The sequence below is a fragment of the Geotrypetes seraphini genome, chromosome 6 (genome assembly GCF_902459505.1).
Source record: "Geotrypetes seraphini chromosome 6, aGeoSer1.1, whole genome shotgun sequence".
NCBI classification, from domain to species: domain Eukaryota; kingdom Metazoa; phylum Chordata; class Amphibia; order Gymnophiona; family Dermophiidae; genus Geotrypetes; species Geotrypetes seraphini.
This window is the reverse complement of record NC_047089.1, coordinates 221,299,487-221,324,420: the sequence shown is the minus strand read 5'-3', so window position 1 is coordinate 221,324,420 and position 24,934 is coordinate 221,299,487. Positions and strand designations below refer to the sequence as shown.

General features: G+C 43.8%; 1 protein-coding gene across 3 annotated transcripts in view; it reads right to left on the bottom strand.

Annotated features, from left to right (window-relative positions):
• The window catches only part of CCAR2 (cell cycle and apoptosis regulator 2), a 106,153-nt gene that overhangs the window by 67,661 nt on the left and 13,558 nt on the right, over window positions 1–24,934 (bottom strand). For all 3 annotated transcript variants that reach the window (XM_033949856.1, XM_033949857.1, XM_033949855.1), the window contains exons 8-10: window positions 11,356–11,440; window positions 4,094–4,231; window positions 2,909–3,143 (exon numbers count right to left, since the gene is read on the bottom strand). In XM_033949856.1, the coding sequence (XP_033805747.1) occupies window positions 2,909–3,143; window positions 4,094–4,231; window positions 11,356–11,440 (458 nt within the window). The remainder of the gene's footprint in view (window positions 1–2,908; window positions 3,144–4,093; window positions 4,232–11,355; window positions 11,441–24,934) is intronic.

The window sequence follows — 24,934 nt, the reverse complement described above, 5'->3', positions numbered from 1 at the left end:
GCGCACCGAAGCGGTACCGGGTGAGGAAGACCGATGTCGTTCCTGGGACCGGACAGGGTCGGCAGTAGCACGGGTATGCACCGTAGGTGTTTCGGCCAAGAGCACCGGCATGGAGGTATTAGTCGGTACCGAGGGGGTCGACACCGATGGGACAGTGCGAGGCTCGGACCGGTCCTGTACCGGAAGGTGCGGTGCCAGCAACGCCGGCAACAGTTGTTGGAGTTGTTGTTGCAGCTGCTCCTGTAACTGTGTTTGGAGTATGGCTGCGATGCGGTCATCCAGGGGAGGCACCGGTACCGCTTTTTTCTTCTTCGGTACCATAGGTGCCGCTCTACGCTCCGGCGATGAGGAGGCCGATGATGAGGCACTCACCGAGATCGGAGCAGAGCGTTTGCGGGGCCGGTGCGGCGCCGGAATGGCCGGTGTCGTGCCGGAATGGCCAGTATCGTAACCGTGGCAGGAGGGCGCTCGAGGGAAGTGGAAGGCTTCTTAGCCGGCTTACCTGGGCCCAACGACCCCGAGGAAGGGTCCGGTGGTGTCGACGTCGTCGGTGCCGAATTTTGGGGTGCCGTCGACATCGCGGCAGGTTCCATGGCAGATCCGGTACCAAACAAAAGATTTTGCTGGATCTGCCTATTTTTCAAAGTGCGCTTTTTAAGCGTAGCACAGCGGGTGCAGGTGTCAGCCCGATGCTCTGGACCCAGGCACTGGAGGCACCAATTGTGCGTGTCTGTGAGAGAGATCGGGCGTGCACACCGCTGGCACTTCTTAAAACCCGGTTGAGGGGGCATGAAGGGAAACATGGCCTCCGCAAAATCAAAGCCGGAGGCCTGTATGGTGACAACAGGCCCCGCCGGGGCCGGCTCGAAAAAATAAAGAAAACTTGACGAGTTTTTTTTTTTTTTTTTTTTAAGGAAAAATAAAGTAATCCAAAGGGAAAAAAGGAAGAAATTCGGAAAAAATACGCGAGCCGGAAGGCAAACTAATGATTTCAACGGCCGTTGAAAAACATGCGACTTCTTCGCTCCGCGGAAACGAAGAAACTGGGGACCACACACTCCTCCGTCGGGCGGGAAGGCACTCGCGCATGCGCGGTGCGGCCAACTAGAACTTTCTAGTTAAAAAGGTCCGTACCGGGGCTCCGTCGGTGACGTCACCCATACGTTAAGAATATGCTGCCTGCTTGTCCTGGGATAATAACAGTGCCTAACACATTAATACTAAACCAAAAACCATACAATGAAGCAAAGTAAAAAGCAAAACAACCGGAGGATGTGTGTGAATCAATTCCAACTAAACAATCCAAACCCCCCAGCCTGACCACCATAATTCCATACTCCTCTAATATCAATGGCAAAAAGGGGCCATACTGAAAGCAAATTCCCTATCCTCTTCCACAACATTCATGTCAGCTTGGCAAATCACATTTCCCCAGTCTTCAAATACTACTTTGTCACACTTGGACCATCTTTCTTTTTTCAATTCCTTGCCAAAGGAAAGAAAAAGGTAAAGAACTCCATTTCTAATATCTTACCCTTGCAAAATGATGTTAGTACTTAAGTCAGAATATACTGAGATCTTCCATTTCTGAAGAAGAAGAGGTTACCTCTGAAAGCTAATCATAAACTACATTTAGTCCAATAGGTATTTTTTTTTTCCTTTATGCATTTGTTTTATTTCTACATATTACCTTGAAGAGTGGACTAACACAGCCACCACACCATTTCACTTAAAAGTCCATGTGCTTGGTTTTCTGGGCCTCTCTAACCATGTGATCCTTTCTTTTCCTGGCACACAATCATTTCCTAGGCCCTAGCTTAGGCCGCTTTTTATGATGAGCAAACTCAGTTTCATAGCTAGATTCTGATATGATTGAGGAGAAACAAGTATCCAACAGACCCTTTATATAATTCCCAGACATCTAGCAACTGCACTTTTTCAGGATTGCCAAGATTCTCAGACTGGACTTATTGTTGCATTCTCCATTTTATGTATCTAGTTCACCATTTCCCCTTATCATCTCTTGGAACATCCTCTAAAATCTCCACTCTCTCTTCCATCTCGGTTCGTCAATTAATCATTCCAGCAAACTTCTCAAATCTCTCAGGTACTCTTGCCATGATTTCAGTTTTTAAACCCAGAATCTCCAAAAGCAAAATATGCCTGCTCTGTGTGCTCCCCACTTACCGACTTTGATGCCACTATGTTATTCGGGCTAACCTTGGCATGGAAAGGGGAACAGCATTTGCTTTGCCTTTTCTGCACTTGCAATTCTTTAATTGACTTGGCAACTTTTGTTTCTACAGATTTTAGCATCCTGCTCTGGCAGGACATGAGAAAGCAGCACTTCAACTCCATTTTAAAAATACAGCCACCACAGAGTTCAGTGACCATACTCCTGCTTATATACCTAATGTTTGGCAGGTATAAACATAAGAATAGCTTACTGGGTCAGACCAATAGTCCATCAAGCCCAGTAGCCCTTTCTCACGGTGGCCAATCCAGGGCCCTAGTACCTGGCCAAAACCCAAGGAGTAGAAACATTCCATGCTACCGATCCATGGCAAGCAATGGCTTCCCCCATGTCTTTCTCAATAACAGCCTATGGACTTTTCCTCCAGGAAATTGGCAATCAACCACTTTGCAGTTCAGCTCCTGCATTCATGCTTCTGTTTATGCTGCCTCATTGCTTGGATGGAAGGATGGACTTCACACAAGAGCCCCATTTAGCCACAGGGGCCTCAAGAGCAAGCCTGTAGACACATTTCAAGAAAGAGAACATGTGCAGAAACTCAACTGGCATAGCAAACATGAAGATAAACCAAGAAAGGGAAAGTGCAGGTACACTCAACAGTGGCAGTTAGTGAGCTAGAAGACAGGCACGTCCAGTCATGAAGGAGTTTCTCACCTTTGCACTGAAGGAAGTGTCAGTGTCTGAGGGATTCAGTTCTGCAGTTTCTGCATCCCCAGCTTCAGCTTCCCCTTCTTCACCCTCACAGATCTGAATGCGGCATGGATACTTAAGCGTCAGAGGCTGGATCAGTGGAAATGTGTCCAAATAGCAAAGTCGTACATCAAAGAAATCTTTGGGTATCTGGATATTGCGATAGCGTCTCAGAATTTCAATGGGGTCACAATATGGGCTGAAACCAGCAAGAAGAGTAGCTGTAAAAATGTGCTAAAAACAATGGAAAGCCTAACCCTACCTCCTGAATTATCATCTCATTTATTATGGTCACCATTCCTGAATTATGAAGAAAATCATGTAATTGCCCTTAAACTTGCTTCATTAGCTCATGCATGCCTTTTTAATCTTGGTCCTCTCTCTCTCTAGAGGCCTGAGGACGCAAGTCACTCTTCATTTCTGGAGCTCCTGATCTGTTAGTGCCCATGAGTGGGCTATATACTGCCATTGCATTTTAATCTAATCTTTGATTTTTTATACCGACTCATCCCAACAGGAGGGCTCGACTCTGTTAACAAAATATTAATAAAATTATACCGATTAGAACAGAAACTATGAGCTCCTTTTACTAAGCCATGTTAGGGCTTTAACGCACGGAATAGCCCACGCTACATTGCCCCGCGAGCTGGCATTAGTTCTAGAAGTATAGCGCACGGTAATTTCCTGCGTGCGCTAAAAACGCTAGCGCACCTTAGTAAAAGGAGCCCTATATCTTTTAGGCCAGAATTTTATCTTTTATGATCGATTACTGATTAATAATCCCCATCCTCCTCTATCATCTGATTTTCAGCTCCCTCCAACTATCCAAAAATCTGGTCAAATGTAACTATACTGACATCTATGTAACTGTACTGTCTTCCACTAGTTTAATATTTCAATAAAAGCATAATTTAAAGGAAGAGGATACAAATAGGAAATCAGGACAGGATACTGGGAAAGTTACAGGAGGGTAAGAAGACCATGACTCTCATCAGTGAATAGGATGAAGATGGTATGGACACAAACATGATGGGGGGATGAGGAACAGAACAGGATTCTCATTTCGAGATGAAGAGTGGCACATAAAATAAGGACAGGAGGGCAAATGTATTGGGAGACAAGGATCATTTTTTCAAACAGTGTACATACCTGTTCAAGGAATGGCGTGCAATGGACACTTTGTAGAGTGGGCGCTCATGCCGAGGTTTCTTCACAGCTCCCTGCTGTACCACCACCTTCTGCTTCCGCTTCTTGGAGTCATAATCTGTTCCTCTCTGAGAGTCATCTCTGCAAACAGAACAGCCTCAGTTGCACAGATTGCATTTATCAAAATATAATGGGAATCAGAAATTAAGAATTTTCTGTGTGACATACATGAAACAATTATAAATACTCATACAATATGTACATATATATATTTGCTCAATGCAGCACTTAGTGAAACAAATTCATGCTTTCTTTAATTCAGATACAATTCCTGTCTCCACCATCTCCACTTGGAAGATGTTCCATGCATCCACCATCTTTGTCTGTAAAGAATTACTTCCTTAGATTACCCCCAAATCTATCCCTTTTCTTTTCACCTTCATCCTATGCACTTTCATTCCAGGACTTCCTTTAGTTGAAAGAGACTCACTACCTATGCAATTATATCACAAAGGTGTTTAAATGTCTTTATCATATCTCCCTTCTCTTGCCTTTCTTCCAAAGTATACATATTTAGAACATCAAATCTGTCCCTATATATTATATAGAAACGTGATGGCAGATAAAGGCCAAATGACCCATCTAGTCTGCCCATCCGCAGTAACCATTATCTCTTTCTCTCTCCGAGAGATCCCACGTGCCTATCCCAGGCCCTTTTGAATTCAGACACAGTCTCTGTCTCCACCACCTTTTCTGGGAGACTATTCCATGCATCTACACACACCACCCTTTCTGTAAAAAAGTATTTCCTTAGATTACTCCGGAGCCTATCACCTCTTAACATCATCCTATGCCCTCTCATTGCAGAGTTTCCTTTCAAATTAAAGACTCGACTCATGCGCATTTACATTACGTAGGTATTTCAATGTCTCTATCATATCTCCCCACTCCCGCCTTTCCTCCAAAGTATACAGATTGAGATCTTTAAGTCTGTCCCATATGCCTTATGATGAGACCACATACCATTTTAGTAGCCTTCCTCTGGACCGAGTCCATCCTTTTTATATCTTTTTGAAAATGCAGTCTCCAGAATTGTACACAATATTCTAAATGAGGTCTCACCAAAGTCTTATACAGCGGCATCAATACCTCCTTTTTCCTACTAGTCATACCTCTCCCTATGCAACCTAGCATCCTTCCAGCTTTCGCCATCACCTTTTCAACCTGTTTGGCCACCTTAAGATCATCACATCCAATCACACCAAAGTCCCACTCTTCTGTTGTGCACATAAGCTCTTCACTCCCTAATCTGTATCGTTCCCTTAGGTTTTTGCAGCCCAAATGCATGACCTTGCACTTCTTAGCATTAAATTTTAGCTGCCAAATTTCAGACCATTCTTCAAGCTTCGCCAGGTCTTTCTTCATGTTATTCACACCAACCGGCATGTCTACTCTATGACAAAGATCATTTTAGTAGCCACCCTCTGGACTGACTTATTCCTTTTCTATCTTTTTAAAAGGTAAGTTCTCCAGAACTATACACAATATTCAAAATGAGATGTCGGAGACTTATATTGAGGCACTCTCACATCCTTTTCCTGCTGGTCATTCCTCTCTTTATGCACCCTAGTAGGCACTGGCATTGTCAAAATGCTGTGGGAGAACTTTGCTCCTCCACCATTGCATTTATTGCTACAATCACTGCTGCCTCCTTTATAAAGCTAATGCAAATCTGAGGCATGTTAGAGACTTGACTTTTAAATTTCAAGCACTATTTTGAAGCATGTTACATTTTTGTTTTCAAGTTATGATTGATTGCAGAACTATGTGCAACGATTAAATCAGTCACACCATACTCGTGTATAATGAGCATAATATATATGGGAAAATTAGGTCTTACCTCGATAATCTTCTTTCTAGTAGAAAGGTACAGTAAGCTTGACAAGTGAGGGGTTTTCCCCTTCACCCACAAGATTTGCGGAAGGCATCATCTACATTTTTCAACTCTGCCTCCTTGTGTCACTGGGAATTCCCTCAGTTCCTCAATTCGTACCAAAGCAATGGATAATCCCTAAGAAGAAGAAAGAACAAGGAGGTTGTGGAGAACTCCCTAACAATTCAAGTCTTTTCTGCTCTGCAACAAGATTAATAAAATGAATAGATACATATCATAAACACAGGTGGAACCAAACACGACACCTACCTGAGTTCAACCAGCACTAAAATTTATGCAGCTCCTATAGCCTCTCCCAAAGGTTTCGCAATAGTACTAATGGATAACTCATGGTTATAAAAAAAAAAAACAAACCCACATAGTAATACAGTAAATGACGATAAACAAATGAATGGTTCATCTAGTCTGCCCAACAGTTACATGCCCACATCCACTCTGTAAAACTTTGTAAAATGCACATTGTCCTCTGTAATTACCCCACCTGAGCACTCTGTAAAGATGCACATTCTTGTCCAGTTTGTCTGTCGACTAGATTGTAAGCTCTTTTAAGCAGGGACTGTTTCTTCTATGTGTATGTTCAGTAGCACTACAAAAATGATAAGTTGTAGTAGTACCAGCCCTTGTTATTCAACTAATATCATTCATTTTCCAATTGGAGAGCCACTGTGTTCATCCCATACTTTTTTGAATTCCATCACCATTTTCCTCTCCACAACCTCCCTTGGGATGGCACTCAAGGCAACAACCACCTTCTCTGTGAAAAAGAATTTCCTAATATTACTACTATATTTACTACCTCACAACCTAAATTTATTCCTAAATCTATTTTAATACCTTCCAAGTATTTAAACGTCTTTATCATATCACCCTTATCCCTCCTCTCCACTAGAGTATACATATTCAGGTCTTCCAGTTTCTTTTTGTACATCTTTTGGCTCAAACCCCTTACCATTTCATCGCCTTCCTCTGAACCGATTCAAGTCTTCTAATATCCTTCTCTAGATACAGCCTCCAAAACTGAACACAATACTCCAAGTAGAGCCTCACCAACAACCTGTACAGGGCATCAACACCTCCTACTAGTTACACCTCTCTCTATACAGCCAGCATCCTTCTGGCTATAGCCACCACCTTGTCACACTGTTTCTTCACCTTCAGATCCTCAGACACTATCACCCCAAGATCCTTCTCCCCCATCCATGCATATCAGCCTCTCACCTCTTAGTACATACAGCTCCCTTGGATTTCTACTCCCCAAATGCATCACTCTGCACTTCTTTGCATTGAATTTTAGTTCCCAGACATTAGAACATTCTTCAAACTTTTGCAGAACCTTTTTCACGTTTTCCACTCCCTCTGGGGTGTCTACTCTGTTAGAAATCTTGGTATCATCTGCAAAAAGGCAATTTTGCTTTCAAACCCTTCAGCAATATTGCTCACAAACAGAACTGGCCCCAGGATACAAACATGTCACAAACAGGACCGGCCCCAGCAATGTTAATCACAAACAGGACCGGACCCAGCACCAGCACCAATCCTTGAGACATTCCACTACTCACCTTTTCTTCCTTCAAGCAAAATCCATTAACCACCACCCTCTGGCATCTGTCCGTCAAACAGCTTGTAATCCAACTCACCATTTTAAGGCCTTAATTTCAGTTCATTAAGTTTATTCAAGAGCTTCCTATGAGAAACCATGTCAAAGGCTTTGATGAAATTTAAGTAAATTACATCTAGAGCATGCCCTCGATCCAATTCTCTGGTCACCCAGTCAAAGAATTCAATCAGATTCATTTGGCACGATTTAGCTTTAGTAAAACCATGCTGACTCGGATCTTGTAACCCATTAGATTCTAGGAAGTTCACTATCCTTTCCTTCATCAATGCTTCCATTATTTTTCCAATAACCGAAGTAAGGCCTGTAGTTTCCCACTTCATCTCTGAAACCACTTTTGTGAAGAGAGACCATATTCACTCTTCTCCAGTCCCATGGAACCTCTCCTGTCTACAAAAATTTATTGAACAAATCTTTAAGAGGATCCGCCAGAACCTCTCTGAGCTTCAATATCCTGGGATGGATCCCATCCGGTCCTATGGCTTTGTCCATCTTCAGTTTTTCAAACTGTTCAAAACACTTTCTTCCGTGAACAGTGTGGTATCCATTCCATTCTTATTTATAACTTTGCCAGCTAATAGCGATCCTTTGCCAGTCTTTTTTACCATGAACACAGAACTGAAGTATTTGTTTAGTGCATCTGCTTTTTCCTCATAGCTTTCCACATAACAATTCTCAGCATCTTTTAGTCTCTCAATTCCATTTCTAGTTGTCCTCCTTTCTAATATACCTGAAAAAGTCTAGTCTCCTCTTTTTACATCTCTAGCCTTTTTTCTTCCATCAACTGTATTTCTCTCTTCACTTCTTTGAATTTTACCTGATATTCTTTTCTGTGTTCCTCTTTGTGTCAGTGCCACTCCCGCATCTCCTCACATGCCCCAAGGAACATGGATGCTTCTCAGCCAGCCAGCCCAAAACTCCATGATATAGGGATAGAAAGGCCTGGGGAGCCCATAAAAATTGTTATAAAAAATGAGATGTTTTGAAGCTTTTAAAATAAAATTGGGAAATTCAAGATGGCCGCCATAGCAGTGTTTTGGTGCCAGAAAACAGCCCAGATGAGCTGTTAATAAAATTTTAAAAAGGGTTTTTTGGAGGAGGGGGACCCTACAGGAAGCCCCCGAGACCCACAAAAGTCCAGTTTCTGAACACCCAGAAGTCTCCCATAGACAGTAATAGACTGTACTCAAAGAACTGCTTGGTGCTGTGCCTGCATCAGCTCACACTGCAGCTGGATAATGGAGAAGATTTCTGCCTCATACAAGTCTCTAGGATTCTTCAACCACTTGTCTCTTTGGGCTGCCTTTTAGACAGACTCTGAGAGCCTGAAACCCTCATCCCCACTAGTTCCCTCACATGTCTTCGGTGGGGGGGGGGGGGGTAACGCAGCCAGGACCCGCTAATAATCCTCTAGATCAACATGGGGTCAATCAGCCTGTGCTCAAGTGCCTGAAAAATCAGGGACAAGCTGAGCTCCCAGGGGAACACGCTCCAAGCTACCTAAGAATTAAAGAAAGTCGGCTAGGTAAGTGCCCTGCAAAAGGGTTGTGTGGCGCAGTGGTTGAAGCTACAGCCTCAGCACCCTGGGGTTATGGGTTCAAACCCCGCACTGCTCCTTGTGACCCTGGGCAAATCACTTAATCCTCCATAGATTGTGAGCCCACATATAAGGGAAATGCTTGAGTACCTAATTGTAAAACCGCTTAGATAACCTTGATAGGCGGTATATAAAATCCTAATAAACTTGAAACTCTGATCCAGAGACCTATCTTCTCCCAGGCAGAACTGTCCCAGGAATCCTGGGAACCTCTGTAGCACCAAGAAGCCTCAAAAGTTGGATAAAAACATGAAAATAATAATAATAAAGATGCAGAGCAAATGAAAAGACATCTTCTCTTCCTGCTTGCTAAAAGAAAAACTGAGGCATTGCCTAGTTACATAAGGAGGTGGATTTGAAAAATGTAGACGATGCCTTCTCCAAACCTCATGGGTGAAGGGAAGAAATCCAATTATCAAGCCTACTGTTCCCTTTGCACTAGAAATACATATTGGACGACTATTATAATTGTTTAATGTGTGACACACTGCAGATTCTTATTTTTTCATAAATCACATTCACCCATATTCCTTTAACACAGAAACATGATGGCAGATAAAGGCCAAATGACCCATCTAGTCTGCCCATCCACAATAACCATTATCTCTTCCTATCTCTAAGAGATCCCATATCATAGAAACATGACAGCAGATAAAGACCAAATGGCCATCTATAACCCTCCTTTACTCCCACCCCAAACCCTTGACAACTTCACTCAGCCCTCAAACTCTTAAATCCTCCCCCCCCCCCGTTCATCTTTTAACCCTACAATTCTATCATTCACACTGCCCTAACACTGAACTCCCCTGCTTGGCATTCACCACCTAAACTAGGGGTGGGTACCCTCAGTCCACCAGGGCCTCAAACCAGTATGGTTTTCATGATTTCCCCAATAAATATGCATGATAGCTCTTTAAACCTCTCCATATTGCCTCCTCTGAATCTCATTCACAGTTTCAATGTCTTAGCCCAAGGTCAATTTTGGCAACAGGTGGAAGGCTCCTGAGGAAGGGGTGCTTGCCCGAAACTAGGCATAGTAGAGCCTGAAGAGATTGTTTCCATAGTTGGGATTTACCTGAGCGTCTCCTCAACAAAAGATCAGACACTGAAAAAACTTTAAGATGAACTATGGGGCACCTTTTGAGCTAAGTACTACTTTTTGATTGATGCTTATTGGAGATATACATATATTTAAATATTCACTCGAGAGCACTTTTGTGGTAATTTTACTACACACACACGTGTATACCTATGATGGTGTGGGCGTGGCTTGGAAAATAGCCTGTCGATTGATTCAAGGCTGGACTTCAGCCTTGTGCAGGCGTCTTTATAGCTTAACAATCACACTGAGGGATATACAACACTATTTAAATTAAGTAGTTCATTTGCTACATATTTTATAGTTTATATCTCCCATTTTCTTCAACCTTCTTCAGGTACATATAGAGGGTTGTTCCTCTGAATCTCAGGCACTGAACCTCCTCACACCCTCCACTCTCATACACATAAACCTGGATTTTCTTGCCATACACACACACTCCAGCTGCACATACTATAACAGGACATGTTTATCCACTTCTACCCTAGCTAAGATAATATTCAAGCAACTTTCTCTAAATTAGTTCCCTTACTTTCTATCTATTTGCTCCATCTTTGCTTACACCTTATACTGTCTATTAAAATGTTTTATCGCATATAGTGTTGCTATTGTAATGTAGAATACTATGTGTAGTGACTCACTGCTTTAAACAAAAAAATGGTGAAGAACCTCTTGTATGTGATACACAACACCCAATATTAGGTTCACCATTTTTATGTAGAATACTATGCCATACTTTGTATTGTAATTTGAATATTTTTACTGCTGTACTTGTCTGTTGCTTATGACTAACTTATTCTTGCCTTGAGTGAATTCCTTTAAAAAGGAGGCAAATAAATGCTAATAAATAAATATTTTACCCAACATTACAGTACCCTCACTTGTACCTCAGCAAGCCCCTTCTTATACCTCTCTCTTATTCCAACACATATATACACACACTCACAGATGTACATACAACTCATGGCTGTAACTTGCAAAAGAAACTAGTAGTTCTCACCTCCTACCAGATATTCTCTGGTTAGTGAACCTCCCGTGATGGCCCAGCAAGCTCGCATGAGAGACTGTTGGGAAAAGGCTGACTGCTACAAAAGAACAGAAAATCAACAAATTAAATTACTTTCCTTATGTACCACACTGATGCTGATAGTTCTAACAAAACAGTATCTCCTATTGAAATCCCTTCATATCTTGGGAAACAGTATCCTCTTTACCCCATGCTGAAGGGCAGGGCCAGCACTGGAAACTGGAGTGAATCAGAACCATTATCTTGACCTGGCATGTCACAGGGGCACAAAACTGCCAATAGGCTTTGAGGCCCTTTCAAGTTTCTATACTCGACTCCGGCATGTCTAACACTACCCGGGGACAGGAGGGGGGGTCCCTTGCTGGGCAACAAGGATTCTTATCCCAGGAATCCCTTCTGTTCCATGGTGAGAGGATACTATCTCTGAAGTCCTCTCTGTCTCAAGCTAAGGTAAAGGAGATGCTATCCCAGAATTCTCTCCCATGTTGGTAACAACTGCTTTCCCATGAATCCCCTATGCCTCATGTTCAGCAGTGACCGCTATCCCAGGAATCCATTCTGCCCTTTGTTGGATGGCGATTGCTATCCTAGGATCTTCTATCATAGGTTGTATGGTGACTGCTATTCCAGGAACTCCCTGTCCCATGTTGGCTAGTGACCACTATTTTAGAAATCCCTTCTGTCCCATGCTACAAAAGGTACTATTCCAGTCCCCTCTATGCTATGCCAAGGGTAGGAGGGTGCTAGTCCAGTCTCCTCTCCCAGGGTAGAGCTCTGGCTCCAGTGCCCTCCAGGTTATCCACAGTTTTGTTCTCATTAAATGAAGTTTAATTAGCTTTTGTTTTAAATCTGTTGCCTCACAGTACTTTTATAAGACACAGGGGGCTATGTACTAAGCAGTTGGTTCTGGTTCAAAGGGAATTAACTATTCCCTATTTAACTCTTCACCTGGGTGTGTTACAACAAAGAAACAAGTATGAGCCCCTTCACTAAAGAGCTTACAGTGTAACTGAGGTAAAATAGCTAAAGTATCCAAGATCACAAGTAGTGTCAGCAGCAAAAACATCTGAACCCATTGCTCTAACCACTAGGCTATTTCCACTCCTTAGAGCTCAATTATCATCAAGCACACTTATATCAAATGTAAACAAGTCTGAATGAATATCAAAGCATAAATCATACTCTTATCTCTTTTAAAGAACCCCTTTCATTCCTGGGAGCCCTCTAACATCAGTACACAGACGGCCCCAGCGAGAAGGCCGCGAAGCAGCCTGTGAGTGCTGCTGGCCCGACGCTCCTCTGAAGCAAGGTATTTATGGTTGCGGTCGGCGAGGATTGGTTGGGAGGGAAGGATGGAGGGTCAGCGGGAGTTTGGCGGTGGGAAGCACAGCTGCCTATGACTAGGGCTTATTTTGAGGGGGTAGGGCTTATATTAAGACCTATCCTGAAAATCATGCTAGGTCTTATTTTCGGGGAAACATGGAAGGTCAGGGACGGACCTTAACTACAAGAAAAACTAAGCAGACTAGCTAACAGGTACCCCAACGGGATCAGCCTGTCAGCTACAGATTGAAGTCTGTGAATTCTCAAGCAGGCAGAGCTTCAAATTCATTTCAAATGTGAAAATACCCGCGAAAGAGTCGAAATTACGTTGAATTAAAATAATAAAATGGGGAGAGCAGAATCTACAAAGCTGCACTCATGCATGCAGAAGAAAAGACTGCTAGAGGGCTCTAAACTAGCCTGTAAAGTACACTAGAGGCAGAGTGAAAAACCTGAAATGGATTTCTTCTGCAGATCATGTGAGAAGTGAAAAATAACCCTATGGTCTAGAACAGGGGTGCCCACACTTTTTGGGCTTGCAAGCTACTTTTAAAATGACCAAATCAAAATGATCTACCAACAATAAAAACTTTTAAAAAACACAAAGCACACTGAAAGGCAGAGAAAATGTTAATTATCATTCATATTCTGGGGTTTTTTCAAAGAGGTCAAGGCAGATGACTCTAAGCAATGGCACCTCAGTAACAACCATACAAAAACAGACAAATAAACCCCTTCCCTTTTTACTAAACTGCGATAGCACTTTTTAGCGCAGGGAGCTAAGCTGAATGCCCCGCGCTGCTCTCGATGTTCAAAGGCGGTTTAGTATAAGGGAGCCATAGTTCAAAATATAGACAGCAGATATAAATTCTCAAAACGGACACAATTTTATCACTAAATTGAAAATAAAATCATTTTTCCTACCTTTGTTATCTGGTGATTTCATAAGTCTCTGGTTGCACTTTCTTCTTCTTACTGTGCATCCAATATTTATTCCCTTCTTTCAGCCTCCTGTATGCTTCCTCTCCTCCAGACCTCATTCTCTCCCCCAACTTTTTCTTTCTTTCTCCCTGCCCCCTTCTTTCTTTCTTTCTCTCTCTCTCCATGCCCCCTTTGTTTCCCTTCTTTCTTTGTCTCCCTGCCTGCCCTCTTTCTTTCTTTCTCTCTGCCCTCACCCAAGCCACTAAATTTGCCGCCGCCATCGGAGAACAGGCCCCCAAGCCACCGCCACCCCAAGCTCTCCTTGCAGAAGTGTCGCGCTGACCAGCATTCCACTCCCCGACATCAATTCTGACGTCGGAGACGAAGTTCTGGGCCAACCAGGCAGCGATTGGCTGGCCCAGAACTTCCTCTCCGACGTCAGAATTGACATCGGGGAGAGGAATGCTGATCAGTCCGACGCTTCTGCAGGGAGAGCTTGGGGTGGCAGTGGGGGACGTCGGGGAGAGGAAGGCTGATCAGCCCGGTAGATAGGGACGGCAACACTAGTCTATCATGGAGCCCGGGATGGGTTCCGAGATTGACTCATGTTGCCTTCCCAATCTACCGGTCAATCGTGATTGACTTATTGGGCAACTCTGGTCTAGAATGTCTCACCTATTACACTGGAAAAGAATAACATATAATACAGATATATATATATATACAATATACTTAAGAGTTGTAACATAGTAAATGACAGTCCATCCAGTCTGCCCATTAGTTATTCTCTTGTCTCTTTGATATTTCTGGGCCACAGACTAAAGTCCACCTGCTATTGTCCTAGGTTCCAACTGCTGAAGTTGCCATCTAAGCCCACACCAGCCTATCCAACCATCTCACTGTTTGTATTCAAAGTACATGTTCACTTTAACAGAGACAAGACTCCTTGACTTCTGCAGAGCATCAGAAAGGCTGTACGATCTTCAGCAAGCCCTCAAACACAATAGTTCATATACAGACAACACTACAGGCTCTCACTTCAGATTCTAAAACAGTGGTTCTCAACCAGTGTGTCCTCAAGAGACGAGGTGTGTCATAAAAAATTTGGTGTAGACAGCAAACCTTCAAGTCCCTTACAAAACATGAATGCCTGCAAGCTGGGAAGACCAACAATCTTGAGTCAGATTCTTAAAATTCCCATAATTGGTCCTTACTCCTGTTTCTCCATAAACCCCCTGTAATAACTTCTACCTCCAGCCCCAACTGAAAATGTTTCAGGTCTGCTGTCCATACATTCTGTTTGTTATTTAGTTTATGAGTAGCATACTTCCAGGCTTTTATATTGCTTAGCTGTGAATTTAGAGCTCAATGTCTTTCATAAATGAACTTTGTCATGTGTGTCACAACAGAAGAAAGGTTGAGAACCACTGCTCTGAGGATAGAGCAAGAATAATAATAATAATAATAACAGTTTATATACCGCAATACCATGAAGTTCTATGCGGTTTACAGAAGATTAAGCAAAGGTAACAAATTGAATTGAATGTGGCACAGTGGTTAAAGCTATAGCCTCAGGACTCCGAGGTTGTGGGTTCAAACCTACACTGGTCCCTGTGATCCTGGGCAAGTCACTTAATCCCCCCATTACCCCAGGTACATTAGATAGATTGTGCGCCTACCAGGATAGACAGGGAAAAATGCTTGAGTACCTGAATAAATTCATGTAAACCATTCTGAGCTCCCCTGGGAGAACGGTATAGAAAATTGAATGAATAAATAAATAATCAGGAAATAATCTTCCTTCTACCAAACCTAATGCCTCTTACACACAGAGAAAATAGAAGCCGAGGCTGTCTCATACATCACATGGAAGCCACCAGGCATAGACTAACCAGTGGGACAACAGAGCAGTGCCCAAGAGGTCCATAACAGTAGTGGGCCCACTCTTTCCTAGCTTCAATCTAGTTTAATTGCTTTTCATGGGTGATTAGAGGATCTAAGACCCTTATTTCCAGGGGGCCCAGATCACTGTCAAGTCTGCCCCTGGAAGATGCCCCTGGAAGGTGCAGAATCTATCACTCTAACACATTCTTTCTCCTAAGTTCACTCAGTTATACGACTCAAGAGAAAAAACAAATAAATAAATTCCTAATACTATAAGAAATGGAATATAAATTAACCTTATATTTGTATATATGCCATTTTGATATTGAATATCAAGCTTCCATGGGAATATACAAGTGCAAGGTAACACTGAAGAGTTCTATGATCACTTATGGTGGGGCATTGGTTAGTTTAATAAGGCTCCTTCATTCTTTAGGGATTCCTTCTAGCTTAGAATAAAGAAAAATAATTCCCTTTTAGAAAGCAAGGAGACCTCCTGATCAAAGGGCTCCTTTCCAAGCAGTCTGCTTAGGTGGGAGGGATATGGCAGAGCCTGCAGGCAGCTTGGAACTACTCTCCATTGGGTAAGTGAATTGTCATTATTATTTCACACAAATATAAAACTAAGCTCCATTCTCCACCAGCTTGTTCTCATGTGGTCTCTTGCAGCCTGCCTTCAGACTGCCCAAAATTGGTTATAGATAAAAGGCTCTTTCCCAAATAATTTCCTGAGAATCTGGTCTGTGCTAAGTCAGTCTGGACACTTAGTTACCACTTCCTCCAGAGCTGATAGCCAGTATGGGCCATGCCATTCACAGAAAACTACTGAGGATGATGCAATTCATTTATCTAAGTCAGGGGTAGGGAACTCCGGTCCTCGAGAGCCGTATTCCAATCGGATTTTTAGGATTTCCCCAATGAATGCATGAGATCTATTTGCATGCACTGCTTTCAATGCATATTCATTGGGGAAATCCTGAAAACCCGACTGGAATACGGCTTTTGAAGACTGGAGTTCCCTACCCCTGATCTAAGTGTAAATGCCAAAAGTACAGGATGGAGAGCCACTATCCAGAGTCTAATAACCCAAGAAGTGCAGTCTCAAGGAGAATCCTTTCATCATATCAACAGTGTAGGAGTAGTAATAATTTATTACACATACCAGTCTTTCAAAGCAAATTTGTTGGGTGATTGTTATTAGGATCAGATCTACTGATTTTTCTTGGTAACGTATACAAACAAATGAGGAAACACATGGAGTCAAAAGAACATTACAGGCACTGAGCAGATTAAGAACAAAAAAATAGCCTTACTGGGTCCATCAAGCCCAGTAGTCCGTTCTCAGAGTGGCATCCAGTTCACTAGTACCTGGCCAAATCCCAAAGAGTAGCAACATTCCATGCTACCGATCCAGGGCAAGTAGCATGTCTTAATAACAGACTATGAACTTTTCCTCCAGGAATTTGTCCAAACCTTTCTTAAAACTAGCTACACTATTTGCTTTTACCACAATCTCTTACAGTGAGCAAAACCTTTCCCGATTTCTCAGCAGGGAAGGACAAGGTAGTAGTAACTGATTTGCATTTAGACTTTCATCTTGTAGAATGAGAATCAGATTAACTACGTCTTTATTTGGACTGCTCTTGTTGGGTTGTTGGTTCTAAGAATGTATCATATCATGAAAAGTTTGGTCAATTCATATAGTACAGATGTACACTCACGGTAAAAAAAACCAAAAAAAAACCACACTTTTATAGCACCCAACCCTTAGTTTGGGTGCATCCATGTGTGCAAATGTGGAATATCTTCCTATAAAAAAAACGCAGGGCTTAATTTCTAAAACACAGCTCTACCACAATTTTTGAGGCTCCAGAGCAGCAGGGATGTTGTGCTCCAGAAAGCCTACAAGGAAGAGAATGGGTTGGGTTAAGTTCGAGTAGAGAAAAGAACAGACAGGCTCCCTAAACCAGCCCCTCTTCACATTGCACTGTAAATGGGTTCTCATCTTAAAAGAATGAAATCTGTAAGAAAGCCTTCACAGTTGTTCATCAACAGACTTTTGTGTGTGTATGCTTATGTTCGTTATCGATAGGCATTCCTGTCCAGAATTTGGGCATTCATGTCATACTTTATAGAAACTTTATTGTAAACCACTTTGATCTATTGTGAAAGGCAGTAAAGTCCTGAATAAACTACTAAACTACTATTGCTTCTGACTCTGGCCTTTCCACCCCTTCTCCAACACCACAGTTCTACTCTTTTGTTCTCAAATTAAACCCTGGAAAAAAACTTATAAACACCTTTGCACAGCTGTCTTCTGAAAATAGTACAGATGTAGATGTGTAAATTTACCGCCCTAGCTGTCTTCAGGCATTTACCTGACCCCCTCTAAAGTTGCCTCTGCAGGGGGAAGTGTCCTTCTCCCACACCACAGTGTCCACTCCCACACCATGGGAGGACATTCTGCCCCCCGTGATGCTGTATCATTTGGCCAGTCCCATGTAGTGATGTGGCTATGAAGGGAAGACTACTGGAGTATATTTCTAGTGGCAGAATGCCTCCTCATACACCAGTGGTTCTGAACCCAGTCCTTGGGGCATACCTAGCCAGTTAGTTTTTCAGGATACCCATAAGGAATACGTATGATATACAATGGAGATGGTGCATGCAACTGTAGCTCAGGCATATTCATGGTGGAAATCCTGAAAACCTGGCTGGTTAGGTATGCCAGAGAACTGGCTTGAGAACTCTTGCCCAAACAGTTCCTTAATCTGCCTGTTGAGAAGATAGCCCCAGATGCAAACATCCTTGCAAGGCCCTTTATACAAAGTAGTATGGGTGTAATAGTAGATGGTTCTACTAAGATGTGTACACTGAAAGTAGTATAGCACAGTTACTTACCGTAACAGGTGTTATCCAGGGACAGCAGGCAGATATTCTTGACTGATGGGTGACGGCACCGACGGAGCCCCGGTACGGACAATTTTAGAGTGATCTCACTCTAAGAACTTTTAGAAAGTTCTAGCTCGGCCGCACCGCGCACGCGCGAGTGCCTTCCCGCCCGACAGAGGCGCGCGGTCCCTCAGTTAGTATAAGCCAGCTAAGAAGCCAACCCGGGGAGGTGGGTGGGACGCAAGAATATCTGCCTGCTGTCCCTGGATAACACCTGTTACGGTAAGTAACTGTGCTTTATCCCAGGACAAGCAGGCAGCTATTCTTGACTGATGGGTGACCTCCAAGCTAACAAAAAGAGGGATGGAGGGAAGGTTGGCCATTAGGAAAACAAATTTTGCAAAACAGATTGGCCGAAGTGACCATCCCTTCTGGAGAATGTATCCAGACAATAATGAGATGTAAAAGTGTGAACTGAGGACCAAGTAGCAGCCTTGCAGATTTCCTCAATAGGAGTGGAACGGAGGAAAGCTACAGATGCTGCCATTGCTCTGACTTTATGGGCTGTGACAGAACCTTCCAGTGTCAGTCCGGTCTGAGCATAACAGAATGAAATGCACGCTGCAAGCCAATTAGACAACGTACGTTTAGAAACAGGACGTCCCAATTTATTCGGATCAAAGGACAGAAAGAGTTGGGGAACTGATCTGTGGGGTTTCGTACGCTCCAGATAGTAAGCAAGAGCCCTTTTACAATCCAAAGTATGCAGAGCTTGTTCCCCAGAATGAGAATGAGGTTTTGGAAAGAAAACAGGTAAAACAATGGATTGGTTGAGATGAAATTCAGAAACAACCTTGGGGAGAAACTTTGGATGTGTACGCAGAACCACCTTGTCATGGTGAAAAACCGTAAAAGGTGGATCTGCAACCAGTGCATGAAGCTCACTGACCCTCCTGGCAGAGGTAATGGCAATAAGAAAAAGTACCTTCCAAGTGAGAAATTTGAAAGGAGAGGTAGCTAAAGGTTCAAATGGAGGTTTCATTAAAGCGGAAAGAACCACATTGAGATCCCAGATAACCGGAGGGGCTTTAAGAGGTGGTTTCACATTGAAAAGCCCACGCATGAACCTGGATACCAGGGGATGAGCTGAAAGAAGTTTTCCATGGACTGGCTCATGAAAAGCTGCAATGGCACTGAGGTGGACCCTGATGGAAGAGGACTTCAGGCCAGAATCAGACAAAGAAAGAAGATAATCCAACAACGTCTCCACCGCTAGGGAAGTGGGATCAAGATGATGAAGAAGACACCAGGAAGAAAACCTCGTCCACTTTTGATGGTAACATTGTAGAGTGGCTGGTTTCCTGGAGGCATCCAGAATGGAACGAACGGGCTGAGACAAAAGAGTATCAGTCGAGTTCAGCCCGAGAGATACCAAGCCATCAGGTGTAGAGACTGGAGGTTGGGATGCAGAAGGGTTCCCTGCTGTTGCGTAAGCAGAGAAGGAAACAGAGGAAGAAGAAAAGGTTCCCTGGAACTGAGTTGAAGTAGAAGGGAGAACCAATGTTGCCTGGGCCACCTCGGAGCAATCAGAATCATGGTGGCTCGTTCCCTCTTGAGCTTGAACAAGGTTCTCAACATGAGAGGTAGAGGAGGGAAGGCGTACAGGAACAGATTCGACCAGTCGAGGAGAAAAGCATCTGCTGTGAGACGGTGTGGAGAGTAAAGTCTTGAGCAGAAACGGGGCAGCTGGTGATTGTGAGGAGCTGCAAAGAGGTCTATCTGAGGAGTGCCCCATTGAGTGAAGATAGACTGTAGAGTTACAGGGTCGAGTGTCCACTCGTGAGGCTGGAGAATTCTGCTGAGTTTGTCCGCTAATGAATTCTGTTTCCCCTGAATGTAAATAGCTTTCAGGAAGAGATGATGGTCTATGGCCCAATTCCAGATCTTCTGGGCTTCCTGGCATAAAAGGCGAGAGCCTGTCCCACCCTGTTTGTTGATGTAGTACATCGCAACCTGATTGTCTGTGCACAACAGAAGGACCTGAGGAAAGAGAAGGTGTTGAAAGGCCTTGAGGGCGTAAAACATCGCTCTGAGTTCCAGGAAATTGATTTGATGCTTCTTTTCCTGGGCTGACCAAAGACCCTGAGTCTGGAACTCGTTCAAGTGAGCTCCCCATGCGTACAGAGAGGCGTCGGTGGTGATGACTAGTTGATGAGGAGGCTGATGGAACAGAAGACCTCTGGATAGATTTGAGGATACCAACCACCATTGCAGAGACTGACGAAGAGATGATGTCACAGATATGTGTCGTGAGCAAGAGTCCGACGCTTGGGACCACTGGGTCGCAAGGGTCCATTGAGGAGTGCGCAGGTGAAGACGGGCATGAGGTGTGACATGAACTGTGGATGCCATGTGTCCCAAGAGCACCATCATTTGTCTTGCTGAGATGGACGGCAGAGGAAGTACCTGGTGACATAGAGACTGAAGGGTCTGAAGCCGATTGGATGGCAGGAAAGCTCTCATGAGGAGTGTGTCTAGGATCGCTCCAATGAATTGAAGTCTCTGAGTGGGAATGATATGAGATTTGGGTAGATTGATCTCGAATCCCAGAAGTTGCAGAAACTGGATGGTTTGGTTGGTGGCCCGAAGGACCGCTTGGGCAGAAGTGTCTTTGATCAACCAATCGTCCAGGTAAGGAAATACCTGCAGGTGGTGAGAGCGCAGAAAAGCCGCCACCACAATGAGACATTTGGTGAATACCCTTGGAGATGAGGCAAGACCGAAGGGCAGCACCTTGTACTGGTAATGACAATGATTGATCATGAATCGGAGATATGGTCTTGAGGTTACATTGATCGGTATGTGAGTGTAAGCCTCTTTGAGATCGAGGGAGCATAGCCAGTCGTTTTGATTTAGAAGGGGATAAAGTATGGCTAAAGAAAGCATCTTGAATTTTTCTTTTACTAGATGAATGTTGAGATCGCGAAGGTCCAGGATGGGTCTGAGATCTCCTGTCTTTTTGGGAACTAGAAAGTAACGGGAGTAGAATCCCTGCCCCTTTTGATCTAGAGGAACTTCCTCTATAGCGTTCAGAAGGAGGAGGGATTGGACCTCCTGAATAAGGAGGGCTGATTGAGGACTGTTCAAAGCAGACTCTTTTGGCAGGCTTTGAGGTGGGAGAGTCTGAAAGTTGAGAGAGTAGCCGTGGCGGATGATGTTGAGGACCCATTGGTCCGAAGTGATTACTTCCCACCGGCTGAAGAACAGAGAAAGTCGACCTCCTATTGGTTGAGGCAGGAGAACAGGAACAGGGATACTGGCTATACTGCGGAGAATGAAGTCAAAAGGGCTGTGACTTCTGCTGAGGAGGTTGTTTCGCAGGTTGCTGCTGTTGCTGCTGTCGGGGAGGCTGACGTTGCTGTTGCCTCTGACGTCGAGGTTGTTGAGCAGTGGTAGGCAATGGACGGGCTGTGAAACGGCGTTGATAAGCCGATTGCTGCCTGTATGGTCTTGGTGGAGGAGGCTTCTTTTTATTCTTGAGCAGGGTATCCCAGCGCGTCTCATGAGCCGAGAGCTTTTGGGTGGTAGAGTCCATGGAATCCCCAAAGAGCTCATCCCCTAGGCATGGGGCGTTGGCTAACCGATCTTGATGGTTAACATCAAGCTCGGATACCCGAAGCCAGGCCAAACGGCGCATAGCCACCGACATAGCTGTCGCTCTGGATGTAAGTTCAAAGGTGTCATATATGGACCTAACCATAAACTTACGAAGTTGGAATAGAGACGACAAGCAGGAGTGAAAAGATGGATGTTTTCTTGAAGGAAGATACTTCTCGAAGGAAGCCATGGTGGTAAGGAGATGCTTTAAATAAAAAGAAAAATGAAAAGCATAATTACTAGCTCTATTCGCTAACATAGCGTGTTGGTAGAGCCTCTTACCGAATTTATCCATGGCCCTTCCTTCTCTGCCAGGAGGGACAGATGCATATACACTGGCTCCTGAAGTCTTTTTAAGGGTGGATTCGACAAATAAGGATTCGTGTGGAAGTTGAGGCTTGTCGAACCCAGGAATGGGAATTACCTTGTATAGAGAATCCAGTTTACGTGGGGCCCCTGGAACAGTTAAAGGAGTCTCTAAATTTTTATAGAAAGTTTCCCTCAAGATGTCATGAAGGGGAAGCTTCAAAAATTCCTTTGGAGGCTGATCAAAATCAAGGGCATCCAAAAAAGCTTTAGACTTTTTGGATTCAGCCTCCAAAGGAATGGACAAAGACTCACACATCTCTTTCAAGAAATTGGAGAAAGAGGAAGTGGTCTGTTTGGAGGATGGGTCAGGGAGAGCCGAATCCTCCTCCTCTGAGGAACATTCTCCTTCAGAAAGAAAGGGTTCCTCTGAGTCCCCCCACAGATCAGGGTCTCTGACATGGGAAGAATGGTCCCGAGACTCAGGTGTCGATGTTTGCATGTGTCGGGTTTTGCGTACCGACTTACCCGACCTCATCGATACCGAGTCAGGCGATGTTATCGGTCGCACCGGTGCCGAAGTCTGTACCGATTGATGGTGAGCTGTCGGCTCCGGTGCAAGGACTGGCATCGATACCGATGAAGTTAGGTTTTTTTTTTTTTTTTTTCAAAATAAAAGAAAGGTTAAAGAAATCAAACGTTTACGCGAGCGGGAAGGCAAGTTAAGAAAAAATTTCAACAGCCGTTGAAAACGCGTCTTCTTAGCTCCGCGGAAACTAAGAAACTGAGGGACCGCGCGCCTCTGTCGGGCGGGAAGGCACTCGCGCGTGCGCGGTGCGGCCGAGCTAGAACTTTCTAAAAGTTCTTAGAGTGAGATCACTCTAAAATTGTCCGTACCGGGGCTCCGTCGGTGCCGTCACCCATCAGTCAAGAATAGCTGCCTGCTTGTCCTGGGATAAGAGTGTAATAGCAGATGACTCTATACTGTTCTATATGCTGAAAGTAGTATGGATGTAGAAGCAGATGCCTCTACACAGCTCTATATATCGAGTACAGTACAAGTGTAGCAACTTCACACTCTGTATACTAAATGTAATATACATGGAAAAGGAAATATCCCTGCTTCACCTCAGCATTTTTTATACTGTAATGGCAACACTGCATAGCCTGAATCCCTTTAAGAATCTTATGGTCTGCCATCTTTCTCGCCTCTCTTCTCCTCTACCTTTTCTTCCCTTCCTTGTCTGGCTTCTTCCTTCTCCCCCCACCCTGATTTGGTAGTTTTCTCGCTTATCCCTCCCAACCAGAAGCAGCATTTCTCTCCACACCCTACCCAGCCACAGCTTCGGATCTTTGGGTCACTTGCAGCTTAAACAAACTGCTTTCAGGAGACACTGCAGCAGAAGGAAAGCTTCTGGGTCTCAAAGGTAGGACGTTTAAGCTGCTGGAAGCCCAAAGATTGTAAGCTGCAGCTTGGGGAAGGGGGATAAGTTTTCTGCTGGGGGAAGGGATGTGGGGTGCTAGACTGGCAGCGTGTTTCCATCTTCCTCCACGGTAGCCCACACAGCTTGGGAAACACTGGTCTAATGGTTAGAGGAATGGGCTGAGAGCCAGGGAAGCAAAGGTTCAAATCCTATTACTGCTCCTTGTGATCTTGGGCAAGTCACTTATCTCTCCATTGTCTCAGATAGAAATGAATGTTAAGCCCTCTGGGGGCAGGAAAATATCTACTATACCTGAATGTAAATCACCTTGAGCTACAACTGACAAAGGCATGAGCCAACTCCCAAATCCCTTCCCTATACTGGCTCATATAATGTCTCTGTCTGGGGGCCTTTTTACACCTACAAAGATTTATGTTACCCAGATCTAGTTCATCTAATGATGGCAAAACTAGAGCTGGAAAGGTTAACTGAAGAAAAACAATTACAGGTTAAAATTCAAAAATGTTTTTTGACTAATTTGGGGAACTATCCAATCTTCCCCACTTAAAATACCTTTCATTTGTTCATCTATACTGATCAGTTAAGTCTTAAGCAGGTAAATTAGAAAGTACATAAAATGTATCCAGACAGAATAAAAAAATATAAAGGTAGCGCTGGGGCATTCCCAGAGTGCATGCTCTTCCACTTCCACTTTGGCCATTTAGTTTTCATATTTAGTGCCGACTGGTTAAAGCTACCTGGTAAATCTGGTTGGTCAAACAGCAGGCATAGCTACCTACAACAAGTATTTAGCCCATGTAGATGTGACCTGCATATCCAGATTGTCAACTAGAGATTTAGCTGTCCACTTCTATTTCCGAATTGGCTGCTTTCTAAATATAAACATCCTAATAGCCTCTCTTGTAAAATCCTGAAAAGGGTCTACTAATGAGGTATAATTAGCTTGTATGGGGATTGTTTTCCTACTGGAAAGTATCAGTTTTAGGATTTGATGAAAAAGTCTTAGCAGGAAGGTCAAATTACAAAGAGCAGCCAACTTGGATATTAGACGACCAATACATTGGTGAAACCATTATTTGCATCACCTCCATTCCTCTAGTTTTTGCAGAACAAGGGAATGGTAC